This window comes from Bubalus kerabau, chromosome 9 (assembly GCF_029407905.1).
Source record: "Bubalus kerabau isolate K-KA32 ecotype Philippines breed swamp buffalo chromosome 9, PCC_UOA_SB_1v2, whole genome shotgun sequence".
Lineage (NCBI taxonomy): Eukaryota > Metazoa > Chordata > Mammalia > Artiodactyla > Bovidae > Bubalus > Bubalus kerabau.
The window spans coordinates 30,980,349-31,000,052 of NC_073632.1; the positions used below are offsets into that span (position 1 = coordinate 30,980,349).

General features: G+C 40.7%; 2 protein-coding genes across 3 annotated transcripts in view; both read right to left on the bottom strand.

Annotated features, from left to right (window-relative positions):
* Nucleotides 1–19,704, bottom strand: part of PGM3 (phosphoglucomutase 3) — a 197,816-nt gene that overhangs the window by 38,057 nt on the left and 140,055 nt on the right. The gene's annotated exons all lie outside the window — the stretch shown is intronic.
* The window catches only part of ME1 (malic enzyme 1), a 277,918-nt gene continuing 263,837 nt past the window's right edge, over nt 5,624–19,704 (bottom strand). For both annotated transcript variants that reach the window (XM_055534911.1, XM_055534912.1), the window contains 3 exons: nt 17,807–17,980; nt 11,442–11,540; nt 5,624–6,921 (listed from right to left, as the gene is read on the bottom strand). In XM_055534911.1, coding sequence (XP_055390886.1) covers nt 6,754–6,921; nt 11,442–11,540; nt 17,807–17,980 — 441 coding nt within the window. In that variant the 3' untranslated portion in view covers nt 5,624–6,753. The remainder of the gene's footprint in view (nt 6,922–11,441; nt 11,541–17,806; nt 17,981–19,704) is intronic.

A 19,704-nucleotide genomic window follows, 5' to 3' on the forward strand; every position in this document is an offset into this window, starting at 1 on the left:
AGAACTCATTAGCAAAAAATAAAATAAAATCTGATTTCAAAATGGGCAGAGGATTTGAATACAGTTTTCCAAAGAAGATATACAGATGGCTAACATGTACATGAAAAGATGCTCAGCATCACTAATCATCAGGGAAACACAAACCAAAACCACAATGAGATAACATGTTAGAACAGCTATAATCAAAAAGACAAGAAATAAAACATGTTGGTGAGAATGTGCAGAAAAGGGAAGCTTTGTGCACTGCTAGGGGGAATGTAAACTGGTAGGTACAATCACTATGGAAAAAGTACACGGGTTCCTAAAGTCATTAAAAATAGAACCACCGAAAGATCCAGCAATCCCATTTCTCAGTATTTGTTTGAGGAAAATAAAAACTAGTTTGCTGCCCTATTGCAGTAATATGCACTACAACCAAGACATGTAAGTATGCAATGGATAAAGAAAACACACACACCCCATTTGCAACAACAGGATGGACCTCAGGGGCATTATACTAAGTGATATAAATCAGTTAGAAAAAGACAAATATCCTGTAATCTCACTTATATATGGAATTCAAAAAAAAAAAAAAAAAGACAAGCTCACAAATACAAAGAACAGGTTGGTCATTGCCAGATACAGGGGATGGAGGAGTGGGCAAAATGGGTGAAGGGGGTCAAAAAGCATGATCAGTCATAAGTCATGGGAATTTAATAGCATTGTTGGTAAAGAACCCAGCTGCCAATGCAGAAGATTTAAGAGATGTGGGTTCGATCCCTGAGTCAGGAAGAATCCCTGGAGGAGGGTATGGCAACCCACTCCAATATTCTTGTCTGGAAAATCCCATGGACTTAGGAGCCTGACAGACTACAGTCCATGAGGTAGCAAAGAGTTGGACATGACTGAAGCGACTTAGCATAGCACATAATGACTAGTTAATAATATTGTATATTCGAAAGATGAAGGCTGAGCGCCGAAGAATTGATGCCTTTGAACTGTGGTGTTGGAGAAGACTCTTGAGAGTCCCTTGGACTGCAAGAAGATCCAATCAGCCCATTCTGAAGGAGATCAGCTCTGGGATTTCTTTGGAAGGAATGATGCTAAAGCTGAAAGTCCAGTACTTTGGCCACCTCATGCGAAGAGTTGACTCACTGGAAAAGATTCTGATGCTGGGAGGGATTGGGGGCAGGAAGAGAAGGGGACGACAGAGGATGAGATGGCTGGGTGGCATCACTGACTCGATGGACTGAGTCTGGGTGAACTCTGGGAGTTGGTGATGGACAGGGAGGCCTGGTGTGCTGCGATTCATGGGGTTGCAGAGTCAGACACAACTGAGCGAGTGAACTGAACTGAATACAATTTTAAAAGTTCTTATCACAAGAAAAAAAGTTTGTAACTAGCTATGATTTATTGTGGTGACCATCTTGCAATATATAAATATCACATTACCTTGTAAATCTGAAACTAATATGTTACATATTAAATACACCTCGATTTTTAAAAATGCTTTTCATTGATGCTACTAATCCCTTCATCAGTCTATATCTCAAGACTTTAGTGAAAGGAAGTTCACCAATAGGTCTTCTTGGGAGACTTAGGGGATCATTAGGATTGAAATTGTCTGATTTGCCTACTGCAAATCTACTCCTATAATCCTATCTTTGTAAATCTTTGAATCCCTTTATATTATTTCAAGGAATATTCGTGTTCTCAATTTCATTTAATGCGCATCATTGTCAAGTCTACATTTCAGTCAATTAACTAAACCAACAAGCAGAGTCATTTTCAGCTGCTCAAGGCAGCACATTAAACGCAGGATCTGCAGTCGGTGCACCCCCCATTTATCAAGTCTGTGTGCGTGTGTGCTCACTCAGTTGTGTCCAACTCTTTATGACCCTATGGACTGTAGCCAGCCAGGCTCCTCTGTCCATGGGATTCTCCAAGCAAGGATACTGGGGGTTGCCATTTCCTCGTCCATGGGATCTTCCTGACCTAGCAATCGAACCCACATGTCTTGTGGCTCCTGCATTGGCAGGCTGGTTCTTTACCACTGAGCCACCTGGGAAGCCCTCCATAAAGTCTGCCCAATCCTAAATGACACTGTTCCATCCTCAGAACATTTTCAGAATTCCTGAGATTTTGCCAATATAAATGAGCAAAGTCTAGACTTTTTTTGGTGTGAGTCTTCTCCTCCTGGGTTTTCCTTTTTAATTGTATCCACCACAGCTCCTCTCCATGCTGGTCTCTAAATGATGCCTATGGAGATCATGAGACATCACCTGGGAGGAGGAAGAGGAGATGGAGTGAGGTTGTTACCGGCTCTTCACACAAGGCATTTACAACCTCTGTAGGCAGAAGAACTCCCATGTTGATGAGCAAGGACTTGCCAACTGTCCTGGTTTGCCTGGGAGTGAGGGGTCTCCTGGGACACAGGATGGTCAGAACTCAAGCCTGGTTTAGAGTATTACAAGTCCTCCAAATCCCCTACCCAGAGATCCCCAGTCCAAATCAACATCCTCCTGTGTCCTGGTCAGTACTCTTTAGTTTCACATAAGACTCCTGGTGAGGTTGTGAATGCAACTCCTCTTAAAATTTGGCAACCAGCAGGATGACCTATGATTTTGGGTTTCTGTTGTTTCAGTCCTATAGCGAGTAACAGGGGCTCTGTATCAACCTAGAGGGGTGGGATGGGCAAGGAGATGGGAAGGAGTTTCAAAAGGGAGGGGATATATGTATACCTATGGCTGATTCGTGTTGAGGTTTGACAGAAAACAGCAAAATTCTGTAAAGCAATTATTCTTCAATAAAAAATAAGTTAATTAGAAAAAAAGGCATTTTTTCCTAGAGTTTATACAGGTCAGGAAGCAACAGTTAGAACTGGACATGGAACAACAGACTGGTTCCAAATAGGAAAAGGAGTTCGTCAAGGCCGTATACTGTCACCCTGTTTATTTAACTTATATGCAGAGTACATCATGAGAAACCCTGGACTGGAAGAAGCACAAGCTGGAGTCAAGATTGCTGGGAGAAATATCAATAACTTCAGATATGCAGATGACACCACCCTTATGGCAGAAAGTGAAGAGGAACTCAAAAGCCTCTTGATGAAAGTGAAAGTGGAGAGTGAAAAAGTTGGCTTAAAGCTCAACATTCAGAAAACGAAGGTCATAGCATCCGGTCCCATCACTTCATGGGAAATAGATGGGGAAACAGTGGAAACAGTGCCAGACTGTTTTTTTCTGGGCTCCAAAATCACTGCAGATGGTGACTGCAGCCATGAAATTAAAAGACGCTTACTCCTTGGAAGGAAAGCTATAACCAACCTAGATAGCATATTCAAAAGCAGAGACATTACCTTGCCAACAAAGGTTCGTCTAGTCGAGGCTATGGTTTTTCCTGTGGTCATTGATGGATGTGAGAGTTGGACTGTGAAGAAGGCTGAGCGCCGAAGAATTGATGCTTTTGAACTGTGGTGTTGGAGAAGACTCTTGCAAGTCCCTTGGACTGCAAAGAGATCCAATCAGTCCATTCTGAAGATCAGACCTGGGATTTCTTTGGAAGGAATGATGCTAAAGCTGAAACTCCAGTACTTTGGCCACCTCATGCGACGAGTTGACTCATTGGAAAAGACTCTGATGCTGGGAGGGAGTGGGGGCAAGAGGAGAAGGGGACGACAAAGGATGAGATGGCTGGATGGCATCACTGACTCGATGGACGTGAGTCTGAGTGAACTCCAGGAGTTGGTGATAGACAGGGAGGCCTGGCGTGCTTCGATTCATGGGGTCGCAGAGTCGGACACAACTGAGTGACTGATCTGATCTGGTCTGATCTGATACAGTGACTAGAACTGAGAATTTAAGCCCCTGAGCCTAAATTATCTGTTTATGAGTCCATCTCTGTAAAAGCAATCAACCTATTCCACAGTCCTAGATTTCTTCACTTTATACTGTTAAATGGCAGCACCACTTATCAGGCAAAACCTTCCTATCCTTATATAAGGCAATCCATCCATTTTTCACTTCATGTTTGTGTTTGGCCAGCGGGAGGTGGGTGGGAGTGGGGAAGGGTACCAAAGATACATTGCTACATCGATTTTTATTAACTGACATTTTTTACCATTTGTATTTAGGCCTTTCATCCATCTGAAGTCTTCCTTTTTACATAGGGTGAGGCAGGGCTCCAGTTTCCATTTTCTCCATGTAGTAGGCCGGCGGTCCCAATCCGGTTACCGAACACCATTCTTTATGTCTTGATTTCTGTGCTACTTTTGTAACTATTCAGGGTGTCTGTCTGTGAGCTGTTCTATTACACTGTTCTATATGTTTCTCATGACTCCGATGTATATACCTGGATGTTGGAGGCTCAGTGTGAACAAAATAATGCAAAAATATGGGGACTTCCCTGGTGGTCCAGTGGCTAAGACTGCGCTTCCAATGCAGGCGGTCCAGGTTCCATCCCTGGTCAGGGAGCTAGATCCCACATGCTGCAACTAAAAACACCCCACCCACAATGAAAAGACCTTGCATCCCTCAATGAAGAGCGAAGATTCCGAGTCCTGCAATCAACTCGGCACAATAAATTAATGATAGAAATAAAAAAGAAATGTAAAAATGTATAACAATGTCTCAATTGTTTTCATAATATTCTGGATATATTGGTTCCAATAAAATACATGAACATGAATTCTACCTGTTTCTTCTTTTTATTGGAGAAGGAAATGGCAACCCAGTCCGGTACTCTTGCCTGGAAAATCCCATGAATGGAGAAGCCTGGTAGGCTACAGTCCATGGGGTCGCAAAGAGTCGGACACGACTGAGTGACTTCACTTCACTTCTTCTTATAGGACCACAGAAATTACTCATATGTCCCACTTTCTTTTTTTTCTATCAGACAGTACTGTTCTGACTGTACTCTGGCAAATGCAAAACAGACGATGGAGAAAAAAGGTAAACATGGATGCAGAGTTCCCCTCCTTCACTTATGAGCTCTGCGGACATGGCACCTTAAAGTATCTACTTCATATGGGAATGGTGAGGACTTCATTAAATAAGATAAGGGATACAGACTACACGGTACCTGATCATCCAATGTTTGCTTCATTATCTTTCTCTGAGGACAAGGAAGTAGCTCACTGGTAACAGTATACAGCAAACATGTATTAAATGACCACACACGTATTAAATGAATGAAGTTCAAAGTGAAATCAGCTTAGAATATTTTTAAAATTCAAAATTCTCAATCATATGACTGCCAAGACCCAGCACTGTCATTTTTAAGCATAACAATATTTTGAGAAAAAGACAATTACTTCCTCATTTTATTCATTTGCTTTTTCTAGTGCTTTAATAAATCATTTGCATAGGTAAATACATTTAGTTAGAGCTACAAGACAACACATAAACTAGACAAGAAACGATGAAAACTAGAAAAGGCATTCCAGATCTTTTCAAAATAACTATATTGAGGAAATTCTTGACTAACCGTTACCTTCAGAAATACCCCTGCCCCTTCTACTACAACAATTTGTGTAACTTTCAGTGAAATCATTTATTACTACAGTTTATCCTGAACGTTTTCTTATACTCCTTGAAAGCCTTACTTCAAAAACAAGAAGTCTCCATATAATTCTGTAAATAAATAGTAAATGTTATTGTACCTGAGCTTAAGAATTTTAACTCGTCTGCACTGGTTTATTAATTTCTAAAGTAAAACCTGAAATTAACGTTCATTTCTGGACTGTAACTACTGATAGTCATTAGAATATTTTAATATCTGATGTAAAGACGGTTTCTGATATTAGGGAAGAGGTGACAAAATTTTCTTCAAACTCACAGGAAGGTGAGTTTGCTGTAACACAACGAGCTCTTAATTACCTGAGCTACTCAAGGGGACACTTGGGCAGGTTACTCAGTTGGGAACCCTGCTTGCCTTGACTCTGGAGATGTGTGTCTGAAGACGTTGACCCCACAGGCAGCCCTTTCTCAAGATGCCCCCCACTCTCTCTGCTCTGCCCACTTCTCAGGCTGTGCTCAGCTGAAGCCACCAACCTCAGGACAGGGCCATGGTCTTCGAGGGCCCAGCAGCAATGTGCAGGGCTGAAGGACAGGGCATTGGTCGGGGAGAAAGAAAGGTGCTTTTACGAAGGGATTTCTGATGGAGGACCAAGGTGTTAAGGAGATGGAATAATGTCGAAAGAATATTAAAATCTAAGGCTGCACAAGGCATTGTAAACAGCAATGATCTTTCTTAGAAACGTTAGAATTCTGTTGCATCAAAAGAGCACATATAATCCAGGATTGGCATAAAAATACCTGAGGAGTTATTTTTCTCTAGGCAACAAAGTGTTGTTTCTGTTTTTAGCGAAAGTTCATCCACGTCTAAATTGATTTTAATCTTTTAAGTCGATTTTTAATAAAGTGAGCAACAAAAGAATTATGGATTTTAATACTGATCATATCAATTTATTACTAATTTTGGACTTCCCCTTAGTTCCCTATATAAAAATGATGGGTTTCTCAGTGGTAGTTACAATAGCTTTTAAAGATAATTAAGATGAAAACCATAAATAACCAGAAAGTAAATGAAGCAAATTGTTCAATGAGATAATCACACTAAATTATATTAATATTCTTCTGTAAATTTTTAGGTTGTTAAAGTAAAATTATCGTAATCTAGCATATTATGAGTCGTTATAAAAGATTTCAATCTTTGAAAATTGTGAAAGACTTCAAGACCTCATTAATGGAGTTAGAAATGTCAGCTATTATGCTACTAGTCAAGTTTGGTCTGTATTTTCTGGGCCTCTTTAGGCCAAGGATAACAATCAGGTAGAATCTGGTCATAGTCAGTGATATACATCTGAGAGCGGACAAATGCTTCCTTGTTTGGGGGTTCAGGATAAACTGTGGCTGTCTTTTCTTGGTATGCATCTTTCACAATCTAGAAATAAAAAAAGAATATTAATTATTTTAATGAATAGAGGTGATGATGAGCACATCAGAAACTTTTCATCTGATTTCATTAACAGATGAATGGATAAAGACATGGTAAATAAACACAATGGAATACTAACCAGCTATTTAAAAAAGGACAAAATAATGCCATTTGCCACAACATGGATGCAACTAGAGATTATCATACTACGTGAAATAAGTCAGAAAAAGACATATGCCATATGATACCAATTATATGTAGAATCTAAAACCTGACGTAAATGAAGCTATCTATGAAAGAGAAACAGACTCATGGGCACAAAGAACAGACTTGTGGTTGCCAAGGGGAGGACTGAAGTAGGGGATTGAGGTTAGCAGGTGTCAGGTATTATCAGTATACACAGGATAGAAAAACAGCAAGGTCCTACTGCAGAGCACAGGGAATTATATTGAATATGATAACCATAACCGAAAAGAATATAAAAAAGAAAGTGTGTGTATGTGTGTGTGTGTATATATATATATATAAAACTGCATTGCTTTGCTGTACAGCAGAAATTAATACAACAGTGTAAATCAACTATACCTTCATTAAAAAAAAGAAATTTTATATCTGTTTCAAAAGATTAAAATAATTTACATCTTGCCTGTTCCCAAAAACTTCAGTGTATTAAAATAAGAACACATGATCACAAAGATATAAAGTGAAAAGGCAATCATGTAACAAGAGGAGACTATGATGTCAGCAACAAAGGAAAGTGTGGCTGCCAGAGATTTACTCATGGGTGAACCTACCAGAATTTCTCAGATGAGTCAGTCTTAAAAGCCTTGAAATGACCTGACTGATAGTTAACTTGAACTCAATACCTTAAACAGAGTTTGAACTCAGATATCCTGCACTTTGAGCAATCTCAATTAATGAGCCTCCTACAGAATCTCTATTCATCCCACAGTTAAGGCGATGCTCACCCTAATCTGTGGGGCTCCGGGGGCAGTCTCCGCGCCCCCTGACTGGTGTCACAGAACCTTGTCTCCATGCCTTTCTGTCATAGTGCCCATTCTAGTCCCCGGCCAGGGTGATCCTCAGCACTTTCTCCTTTCATAGTTGTCGCCTGACATGTCACACTTTTCCTAACTTTACTTGGTCCCACATGGTTACACATGAAGCTTTTATTCTTTAAAACTCAAAAACAAACACACATAAAACTTCCTCTCAAGTCAATTTCAAACCTTCCCTTCCCATCATGTATCAATTTGATTCACCTCACTTTGCTGAGAAAATTCCAACTAATCAGAGAAAACTCTCAATTTCTCATCATCTCAAACTATCTCCTCCATGTCTTGACATTTTCTCCTCCCCTGTGCTGAGAAAAACGGATTCCACTGTCAAAATTAATCACTCCCCATGTGCTCTTTAATTCACTCCAGTTTTTTAAGAATGCAATCCTTAAAGAGCTGTTTGTGTGACAGACTTATTTGAATAAGTGTGATTTTGAAGAATATTAGAATGATTAACTATCTCTTCTCAATGTAAAATTATGCAATTCTGAAAAATTAAAGTTATAAAGACTGTGCTATATTATGGATAAACGCTTATAAAAAACAGGGATCAAAGTATGTGAATACATGCTTATACCTTATTATAATGATGTTAGAAAAGAAAGCAACCCAATGAAAAAAGACTGCAACCAAACACACCAAAATAAAGGATGACAATACTTGCATTAGAAAAGTAGAATATCAGGTATTTTCCACTTTCCAGAGTGCCTATGAGATGGTATTACTTTGTTTTAACAGATATTCTTGAGTTACAATTCACTGACGACCAAATTCAACCATTTCAAGCATACAATCCAATTACCTCTGTAAATTCAGAGTGTTAGGCAACTGTTACTACATCCAGTTTCAGAACATTTCCATCACCCCAAAAAGTTCCCCTGTGCTTCTTTTGCAATGGCTGTATCACTTTTATAATAAAATGTTCTGTTTCATTCCTGACCCAGACTCTGTGCAAATCCACTCCTCTTTCTGCTCCCAGGACACACTGTATTCACAATGCTCTCCATCAGTGAAATATTCACTCTCTCCTCCTCGTCAATGCCAGACTCTCTGGAGAGTGGCTTATATATTGTTGCTTTCCTAATTCTCCCCGACTTCCCAACTTCTTGCAGGACTGTGATTGTGTTTGTAAAAGTTTCTGAAAGCTTCCTAAGCACTAAATAAATGTCTTTCTCTGTTCTTATCACTGGGATTTGGTTCCATCACTCATAACTTCCACCCCCACCCTGAAACAGTGTCTTCTCTAATTTCTGACAAGCAGCTCAGTTCTGAGCCTCTTCTTTTTACTGGTCCCCTTTTTAACTGGTTTCTTTCTTCTCTCTCTGGTCAGAATAATGAACTGTGTTCTAGCCTCAGTTTTCTTCTGTTACCCCTTGCTCTCTTGGTGACCTCAACTACTTTGAGAGCTTCCCCTGCTACCACATATAAATGATCCCCCATCTTTACATCCAGCCTCTCTTTAAGTTTCAGTCATCACCATCTACTTGTTAGACTCGTACATCTGAATGTACCATGGATACCGCAACCTTCAGTCTACTTCACCACCTTCCTCTCTGAAGCTGATTCTTTGTCCTGGTTTCTTAACTTCTGTTTATGCACTCAGCTTTTCTTTTTTCCCCTTTATAGGTGTGATATCTGAGTGCTGTCCTTCATTGTCTTATTTTCTCCTCCAATCACATGCTACTCCTTTTCATTGAAATCTTAAAAGGGAACTTAAAATGACAATGTGATGTTTGGTGTGTTAATAATTCAAACTATTGAGAGTTTAAAACTAGTAGATACAAATTAGGAGAAATTAGGAGCATGTTAATTTGGGCTTCCTTGATGGCTCAGACAGTAAAGAATCTGCCTGCAACGCAGGAGACCCAGGTTCGATCCCTGGGTTGGGAAATCCCCTGGAGAAGGAATAGCTACCCACTCCAGTCTTCTTGCCTGGAGAAATGTCGGAGTCCTTTGTACTCTCCTGCTGTCCTTCATCATCTTACTTTCTCCTCTGATCATATGCTACTCCTTTTCATCGAAATCTTCAAAAGGAACTTAACATGACAATGTGATGTTCCATGCACTAATAATCCAAACTATTAGGGGTTTAAAACTAGTAGAGACAAATTGGGACAAACCATGAGGATACTCTTCCATGAATAGATAACCAAGCAGAGTTATTTAAAGGTTTTTTGTTTGTTTGTTTGTTTTGATTACTTGGTTTTTGAAGCACTTACTTTCAATCAACAAGATAAATAATGATGTATGAATCCTAAGCGGGACTGTTTTGATAAATTTGCTAATAAATTTTTACTTTCAGCCAGGAGCAATTCTGCCTCCAAGTGGACATTTGGCAATGTCTGGAGACGTTTTCAGTTGTCATACCTGTTGCAGAGGCTACTGGCGTCTGGTGAATAAGGACCAGGGATGCCGCTAAACTATCTATAATCCCTGAGTAGCCCCCACAACAAAGAGCTACCCAGTGCAGAGAGTCATGTGCACAGGCCTGAGTTTCAACATGTGACTGCTCCTGTGGGCTGAAGTACCCCAAAATGCGATGCCTTAACTTCCAGTACCTCAGGGTGGGACTGCATTTGGAGACAAGGCCTTTAGAGAGATAATTAAGCTAAAATGAGACTGTTTGGGTGAGCCCTAACCCAAGCTGACTGGTGTTCTTATAAGAATGGAAAATATGGACACACAGAGAGCCCCCAAGGATGGGCACACACAGAAGAAAGGCCACAAGAGGACCCAGTGAGAAGGTGGTCATCAACAAACCAAGGAGAGGCCTCCAAAGAAACTGGACCTGCCAACCCCTTTCATCCTAGATCTCCAGCCTCCAGATCTGTGAGAAAGTAAATTTCTGTTATGTAAGTCACCCAGCTGGTGGCAGTTTACTATGGCAGCCCTAGCAGATGAATACAACCACCCTACAAAAAAGTCCATTTCTCTCTCATCTTAGTTACAGAAAATTACGGTTCTTCTTGACTAGCTCCTTGAAGAGTTCATCTGCCACCCCAACAGCTTTGAGTTCTCTGTTCTCACTGTTTTGCTTCCTGCCCAATTTAATCAACTGTGATTTTTAAGAGGTCGCATATCACAGAGACTTGGGTGGTTAAAGGCCTAAACATCACTCTATCATACTTGCAATATTGTGGTGACTATCATAGTGTTATATGAAAAATACCAAACAAAAAAGGGTGAAGTTGGGGAAGCTTAGCTGAAATGAAAGCCTGATGAATTACTTCAATTCTGGGAGAGAAAAAGAAGGGTAGGGGAATCAAAGATTCAACCCATGCCGAAGGATCAAATACACTTCCTACGCTCTGTCAGGGCACCATGCCTCATTTCTCTGACTTCTGACATAAGCAGTGGACACAGACATTTCAAGGAAGTGCATTTTTACTACCGTTTTACTGTCTAAATATGCACACTTAGCCATAGAAGGAAGGAAAAACAATGAGACTTGAACCACAGTGGTTTTACCTTTTCTGCAATTTTCAGAGAAACATCTCTAATGGTGTCCAAAGGAGGATAAAGCCGGCCCTCCTCCAAGTGTTTATCTGATACTTGCTGAGCTATGACCTTAAAAAAAAAAAAAGACAAAAAAAAACCCTTCATATTATACAACGTGGTAGTTGTGAGGAAAATGCTGAATATCATTACAGATAAAAGCAGATCACATGAATGTCATGGGCACTTGCATCTCTCCCTCTCTCAATGGAAAATGGAGCTCAGAGAGACTTAGAGACTGGTGTGTGTATGCGAGTGTTTTTGGAGACTGGGAGGAGAAGATAATTAGTGAAAAAGATGGTGATAAGCATCTGGGTTTCCTCTTAACTCAGTTCCTCTTCTACTGCACCGTGAAATGCTGGCAGCTTTCTGACCTGATGCACTAGAGCCCCGGGGGCAGAGGAGTAAGGAATTCAGAGGACGATGAGAGACGTGATAGGAAAGGGCCTGGAAGCAGAGGGGGGAGAGGTTGGTCATGCCTTACTCCCAGCTCATGTACTCTTACATGGGAGGCAGACAGGAGACTGAGAAAGCTATTTCTGAGTCACACTGCAGAGCAGGATATTAACGTTACACAGATTTTGGATCATGTGAACCATCTAACCAGCTTCAGCATGGGCTGTCCCCACACACTCCCTGTTTCTAAAGGAAACAGTGTAGACATAAAAATGTGCTACAAGGGTAGATATTTTACGTTAAATGTTCTTATCAAACAGAGACATAAACACACACACACACATAATAAAGAGGGTGGGAAAAACTTCTGGAGATAATATATTTGTTTATGGTATGGATTGTGGTGATGGCTTCAAAGGTGTATATTTATCTCTAAACTCAAGTTGAAAGATTTGTGGCTTTTTGTCAATCATACCTCAATGAAATAGCTTACAAATGAGACAAAGTGACATCATGAGCTTCTTGATGTGATGTACCGAGAAGGATATGATTATTGGGCCAACTAAACCAAACCCTATAACCACATAACTTGAATTAAATCATGAGGAACACTGCGAAAAACAACTAGCCTGTGCTCTTCAAAATGCCATTGCCAGAAAAGACAGAGAGGCTGAGATGTTCCTGCATATGAAAAGAGCACTCTGCAAGTTATAAAGGGTCTTTTATAAATAACTGACAAAATTTGAATTTGGATTATACATTAGATAGCATTGCTGCTGCTGCTGCTAAGTCGCTTCAGTCGTGTCCGACTCTGTGCGACCCCATAGACGGCAGCCCACCAGGCTCCCCCGTCCCTGGGGTTCTCCAGGCAAGAACACTGGAGTGGGCTGCCATTTCCTTCTCCAATGCATGAAAGTGAAAAGTGAAAGTGAAGTCGCTCAGTCGTGTCCGACTCCTAGCGTCCCCGTGGACTGCAGCCCACCAGGTTCCTCCATCCATGGGATTTCCCAGGCAAGAGTACTGGAGTGGGGTGCACTATATGAATATTAAAATTAGCTGGGTTTTCAGTTATCCAGTGACTTACATGAATCACAGTCTCCTCCAGGTGCTGTTGTCAGGGGGATGCCCTCTACAGTCATCTGGGCAGACATTAGAGAGGGTGGGGAAAGTGATTTAGGAGGAGGGTATGATGGCAGGAGGACCAGGTCTGCCTCCCAGATGTGAACCGGAAACAGGAGACTGTTTCAGGCTGCTGTACAGACTACTTGGGAGTCTGTATTGCTGACCCTGAACACTCTAAGTCCAAGAGACTGTCCAGAGGACCAAGAAAGCCAAAAATCTCTTTGTGATATAAAAATCTGCAGCAATAATCTTTGGGACTGGTGCCAATCTGTGGGATTTCTAGTTCCATAAGAGAGCCAACTAGCATTTTGACAATAATCCTAACAGTTACTAGATATGTGGTGGCCAAACAAAACATTCACCGAGATCTCTTACATGCTACTTTTGTTAACTACAAAATAGAGACAAGAGCATTCTTCTTTTTGTGCACTCTAAAGGCTGTAGAAAATTCTTAAAGAGATGAGAATACCAGACTACCTGACCTGCCTCCTGAGAAACCTATATGCAGGTCAAGAAGCAACAGTTAGAACCGGACATGGAACAACAAACAGGTTCAAAACTGGGAAAGGAGTATGTCAAGGCTATATATATTGTCACCCTGCGTATTTAACTTATATGCAGAGTGCATCATGAGAAATGCCAGGCTGGATGAATCACAAGCTGGAATCAAGACTGCAGGAGAAATATCAACAACCTCACATATGCAGATACCACTCTAATGGCAGAAAGCAAAGAAGAACTAAAAAGCATCTCGGTAAGAGTGAAAGAGGACAGTGAAAGAGCTGGCTTAAAACTCAACATTCAGAAAGACAAGGTCATGGCATCTGCTCCCATCACTTCATGGCGAAAAAATTGAAACAGTGACAGACTTTATTTTCCTGGGTTCCAAAATCACTGCAGGCAGTGACTACAGCCATGAAATTAAAAGACGCTTGCTCCTTGGAAGAAAATCTGTGACAAACCTAGACAGTGCATTCAAAAGCAGAGACTTTACAGACAAAGAGCCATTTAGACAAAGCTATAGTTTTTCCTGTAGTCATTTACGGATGTGAGGGTTGGACCACAAGGAAGGCTGAGCACCAAAGAACTGATAATTTTGAATCATGGTGCTGGAGAAGACTCTTGAGAATCCCTTTGACAGCAAGAGAATCAAAACAGTCAATCCTAAAGGAAATCAACCCTGAATATTCATTGGAAGGACTGATGCTGAAGCTGAAGCTCCAATTCTTTGGCCACCTGATGTGAAGAACCAACTCATTGGAAAAGACCCTGATGCTGGGAAAGATTGAAGGCAGGAGGAGAAGGAGACAGCAGAGGATGAGATGGTTGGATGGCATCACCAACTCAATGGACATGAGTTTGAGTAAGCTTCGGGAGATAGTGAAGGACAGGGAAGCCTGGCGTGCTGCAGTCCAAGGGGTCCCAGAGAGTCAGAGAAGACTTAGCCACTGAACAGCAAGAGGCGTGTCTATAGTATTGTATTCTCACTGATAAATACTAGTGACTAGTTTTATTTAATTGAATAAGTATTTAGTAAGTTTCTGCTATGTGTTTTAGCATGGTGTTAGGTGCTACTGGTCTTCTGAAAGATGTATATGGGAGACCTGTTTTTACAGAATATCACATATGATTTAGTTATAAGGCAAGACTTGACTGTTTGATATGTGAAACACTTGAAAGCATAATACAGCGAGGAATCAAATGAAATATCAAAGAGTTTGCTAAAAATAGTCATGGCTAAGGAGAAAGATAAAAATAATTCAGAGCAGTCACAGAAAGAGCCAAGGATGAGGCAGGACTTAAGCCAGGATCTGAAGATAGGCTTAGACCAGTGGAGAAGGAATCATTTCAGGTCAAGGCGATACATAGGGCAGTCCCATGGCTGTTCCTGGGCGTGGTATATTTCAAGGCTTTGGGATTAGGGAGGATAAAAAGAAGGGCAGTCTTCCAAGCTTTGGAGCCTGCTTACAAAGTGGGTGTCACAAAGAGAAATGCGGATATTGAGGGTGAGGGAAGACGAAAGATGGTTTTTTCACATCTTTATTTAAAGAAACAACAGGGCATTTTGGTGGAAATACCCATCGGGTCACAGGAGATGTGGTAAAAGATAAGAACAGAGATACACATATTTGGCCCCTTTCAGAATGACGACAATGGAAACGAAAGAAAGAGTGAGATCTCTGAAAGCAGAAATTAAAAGAGAAAAATGAGAACAAAAGATAATGAATTTTGGGAAGAAGCTTAGTCAATAGGTAACTACTAGAGAGCACAGGGAATGCTCTGTGGTGACCTGAAAGGGATGGAAATCCAAAAAAGAGAGGATCCATGTATGCATGTGGCTGATTCACTTTGCTGTACAGCAGAAACTAATACAACATTGTTAAGCAACTGTACTCTATTAAATTTTTTTAAAGGGACTTGAAAGGGACACAAAGAAACCACTGATGTGGCATAAGAAACAGAAATATTAAGAAGAAAGAAATGTAAGAAGAAAGTAATCTAAGAAGAAAGTAATGAAAAGGCCAAAAGATTCAGCCCGAGAGAGCATTGGCTAGAAATCTGTCACTAGAGGGTGCTGGAGTTATTTAGGAAAGAAATCACTGGCAGCTGTAAAAGATCATCTTTCTTCTTCTGATGTGGCTGCTATAAAAGACAATGACTACATTTTCCTTAATGTAAGAACAACTTTGAAAGCTCTCAGTAAGTAGACATCTACTTACGTTTAACATGAATTTTTGAGTCCGAGAAGCTCTGAAACCCTGGCCATCATGCAGTGAGAACAAAGAGACCGAGCAGGAGGGCTGACAGACAGATGTTCTCATGGAATGACAAGTGCGAAACCCTGGGGTTGTGCTCCTTGAGATCACGCCAGTAACATACACATCTTTCACGGTGGGGAGAAAAGCCGGTATGTGTGATGAAATCATGAGAACGTTAATCAGTTTGGATGTGGTTCGGTTCAGTTAGCATGTTGCGCAGTGGGTTGATTTTAAGAGAAGAAACTCGCTTAAATTTCTCCCCATGAATTGCATCCTCCTCAAAAGTATCAACCAGATGAACACTCCGATTATCACAAGCTCATGATTTCACAAATGAAGGTCCAATCACTGTGTCATCCTCCCGAAGCTTGGGCGGGAAGGGAAACTGATGGGAGCCTGAGGTTCCCATTAGCTCTTGTGCTAGGAGTAATAAATTCCTCTATCTCTGACCTAGGAGTTCTATGTCCTTTGCCGGCATCTGTGAATCTGTGGCAGGCTGACTTGCTAGCCTGCAAGTAAGGTTGAATTTTTGGCTTCCCTGGTAGCTCAGTGGTAAAGAATGAACCGGACAATGCAGGAGATGCAGGTTTGATCCCTGGGTCAGGAAGATCCCTTGGAGAAGGAAACGGCAACCCACTCCAATATTCTTGCCTGGGAAATCCCATGCACAAAGGAGCCTGGCAGGCTACAGTCCATGGGGTTGCAAAAGAGTCAGACACGACTTAGTGACTAAATAACAAAGGTGAAATTTCAGGTCCTTCAGCGTGCCAAACAGGAGTGTAACACAGTGTCCTTACTGGGTCTGCTGTGTGTTCTGTGAATCTTTCCTGAAGGCCCACAGAAGTCCTTTTTTTTACAAACACCAAACTCTCTGTTTTAATTTCTTCTTAGCTGAAATACTAGAGTGGTTGCTGTATTCTGCACTGAACCCTGAATGATAAACATTTCTTCACTATACCAAATCAGACTTTTATTTCAAATCATGAAAATGTCATCATTTAGGAAGGTTCTCCATAGAAATCTTCTCCATAGAAGATTCTCCAAATCTTATTTCATGATTTGGAAACAAAAATTTTAATTTTCTCATTATTGTCACGGAACTTGATCAAAATTTGCAGATTTTTTTTTTTTTTTTCAAGTTCCTTCTCTTGAACTCTGTTAATGAGAATGCAAACTGGTACAGCCACTGTGGAAAATAGTATGGAAGTTTCTCAGACTAAAATTAGAACTACCATATGACCCAGAAATTCTTCAGAGTGTATGTGTATATATATCCAGACAAAACTATAATTTGAAAAAATACACATGTCCCTATGTTCAGAGCAGCATTATTTACAACTGCCATGATATGGACGTAACATAAGTGTCATCAAGATGAATGGCTAAAGAAGATGTGGTATATGCATATAATGGAACACTACTCAGCCATAAAAAAAGTGAAAATTTGCCATTTGCAGCAACAGAGATAGACTTGAAGGACATTATGCTATGTGAAATAAGTCAGGCAAAGAAAGATAAATGTTGTATGATGTCACTTATATGTGGAACCTAAAAAATGCAACAAAATAGAGAATATGACAAAGCAGCAGCAGACTCATGGACACAGACAACAAACTAGTGGTTACCAGTGGGGAGAGGGAAGGAGGAGTGGCAAAACAGAGCTGGGATTAAGAGGCACAAACTATTGTGCACAAAACAAGCTACAAGGACATATTGTACAGCACGGGAATACAGCCAATATTTTATAATAGGCACAGATGGAGTATAACTGTTGAAAATTGTGGATCATTATGTTGTACACCTGTAATTTATATAATATTGTACATCAATTTAAAAAAGGTCCCTTTTAAGGGATCAGAACACAGTCTTTCTGCAGGCTACAGAAGAACAATGCTTACCAGTGACTCGCTGTGAACTTACAACCCACCCCTTACTCCCCTGGGGGAAAGATTTGATCCTCGGACTTTACACGTTCTAGGGGGTGAGCTGAGATGCAGATGGCCTACAACGAGCTGATCTGAGATTTCACAGCCTTGACAAACAGACAGTATTTTACAGTACCTCAGCAGTGGTGAGAAAAGTCTTATCCGTGATATGCCTCAGTCCACACGCCACGACACCAAGAGCAACTCCAGGGAACACGTAGGAATTGTTGCCTTGGCCAGGATAAAGAGTCTTTCCGCTCGGAAGGGTAACGGGATCAAAAGGACTGCCGCTGGCAAAAATGGCGCGACCCTGCAAGACAGACACGCAACCGTGAAAAGAGGCAGGGTGTCTTCAAACAGATGGATCCTAAGAGAATAGTGCAAGTATTTAGTACTTAGAAAGAGGTCTAATTTTTCATTGACTCCCTAGTAAGTGTGAATGAGCAAGTTCTCATGATGTTGGTGGTAAGTTCTGAAGTGGGTGCTGATTTTTCTCTATCTTCCTCTTTCCTCCAAGGAGAAGTGTACAAAGTACAGGAGACCCCAAGACCACCACCTGTTGTTGGCGGTGGTCCAACACACAGGGCCATCAACCATCTCTAGCCTAGAGGCTTCCACTTATAGGCTTCTGAAGACAAAAATGATGTGTTGGGGTTTGAGTCTTAGAAAGGCTGACATTGTAGGTTAGAGTTTACTTCCATGTAATCACTGGGACAAATTTTATACATTGTAAACAATTATCTGGAAAGTCTCATAGGAAAAAAAATTCACTAGCACAAGAGGGATTAGCAAATAAGAATAAATTATCAATAACTGTAAAAAACTGTCTTTATATTTTTTCCCCTAGTCTTAATATTGGGTTGGCCAAAAAGTTCATATGGAAAAACTCAAACAAACTTTTTGACCAACCCAATATTTTCTCATGTTTTTGAGGAACCTCGTATTTACGAGTTTTAAGACAGCATGAACTCAGGGCCTGTCAGGGGCTAGACTCCAGACTGCCAGTCAAAGCGAGGGGGCATCTGTGTGATCTGGGAGGCGATATAGATGAAACTACTCAGTTCTCAAAAACAGGGATAGGAAACCCTCAACAAATAAAGCATCACAGTCTAAGAAATGCCCTTGAAAAGCATAAACAGCACTAAATCCCAACGTGAACGTAAAGTCACTCAGTTGTGTCCGACTCTTTGCAACCCCATGGACTGTAGCCCACCAGGCTCCTCCGTCCATGGGATTTTCCAGGCAAGAGTACTGGAGTGGGTTGCCATTTCCTTCTCCAAATCCCCAAAGTACAGTTTAAATGGAAATAGACTGAATTATAAATTTCATCCCTCTTACACCTAGAGTCTAAATCCATTATGATATTATATTAACTTGCTCAGATGGAAAAGCATCTGCCTACAATGCAGGAGACCTGGGTTCAATTCCTGGGTCGGGAAGACCTCCTGGAGAAGGAAATGGCAACCCACTCCAGTATTCTTGCCTGGAAAATCCCATGGACGGAGGAGCCTGGTAGGCTACAGTCCATGGGGTTGCAAAGAGTTGGACATGACTGAGCAACATCACTTCACTTCACTTCACCTTTTCTATAAAGGTAAAGTATAATACAAATCAACCTTATTTGGGATATAAAAAGAGGAAAATAGATGAGGAAAAAAAAAGAAATTCTCATCTACATGTTTATCAGACACTTGTCATATTTTTCACAAAAGTAGGTTTTGTTTTCAGACAAGTCTGATACCATCAGCTCTGACTAGGAGATAAAATGTTCTATTATAAGCAAATCTCTAATGTAACTAAATTATCATTTACATACATAATTGATATATATCCTTGAAAATTGTATTTGAGAAAGAGACCTGCAACATAATATACACACTTGTTTATTGCTCTCCTGTCCTTCACTCTTTCTCCTGCTTATCACTCTACAGTCATTGTATTTTATGGATAGTATGTGTGTGTACTCAGTCATGTCCAAGTCTTTGTGATGCTATGGACTGTAGCCTACCAGGCTCCTCTGTCCATGGGATTCTC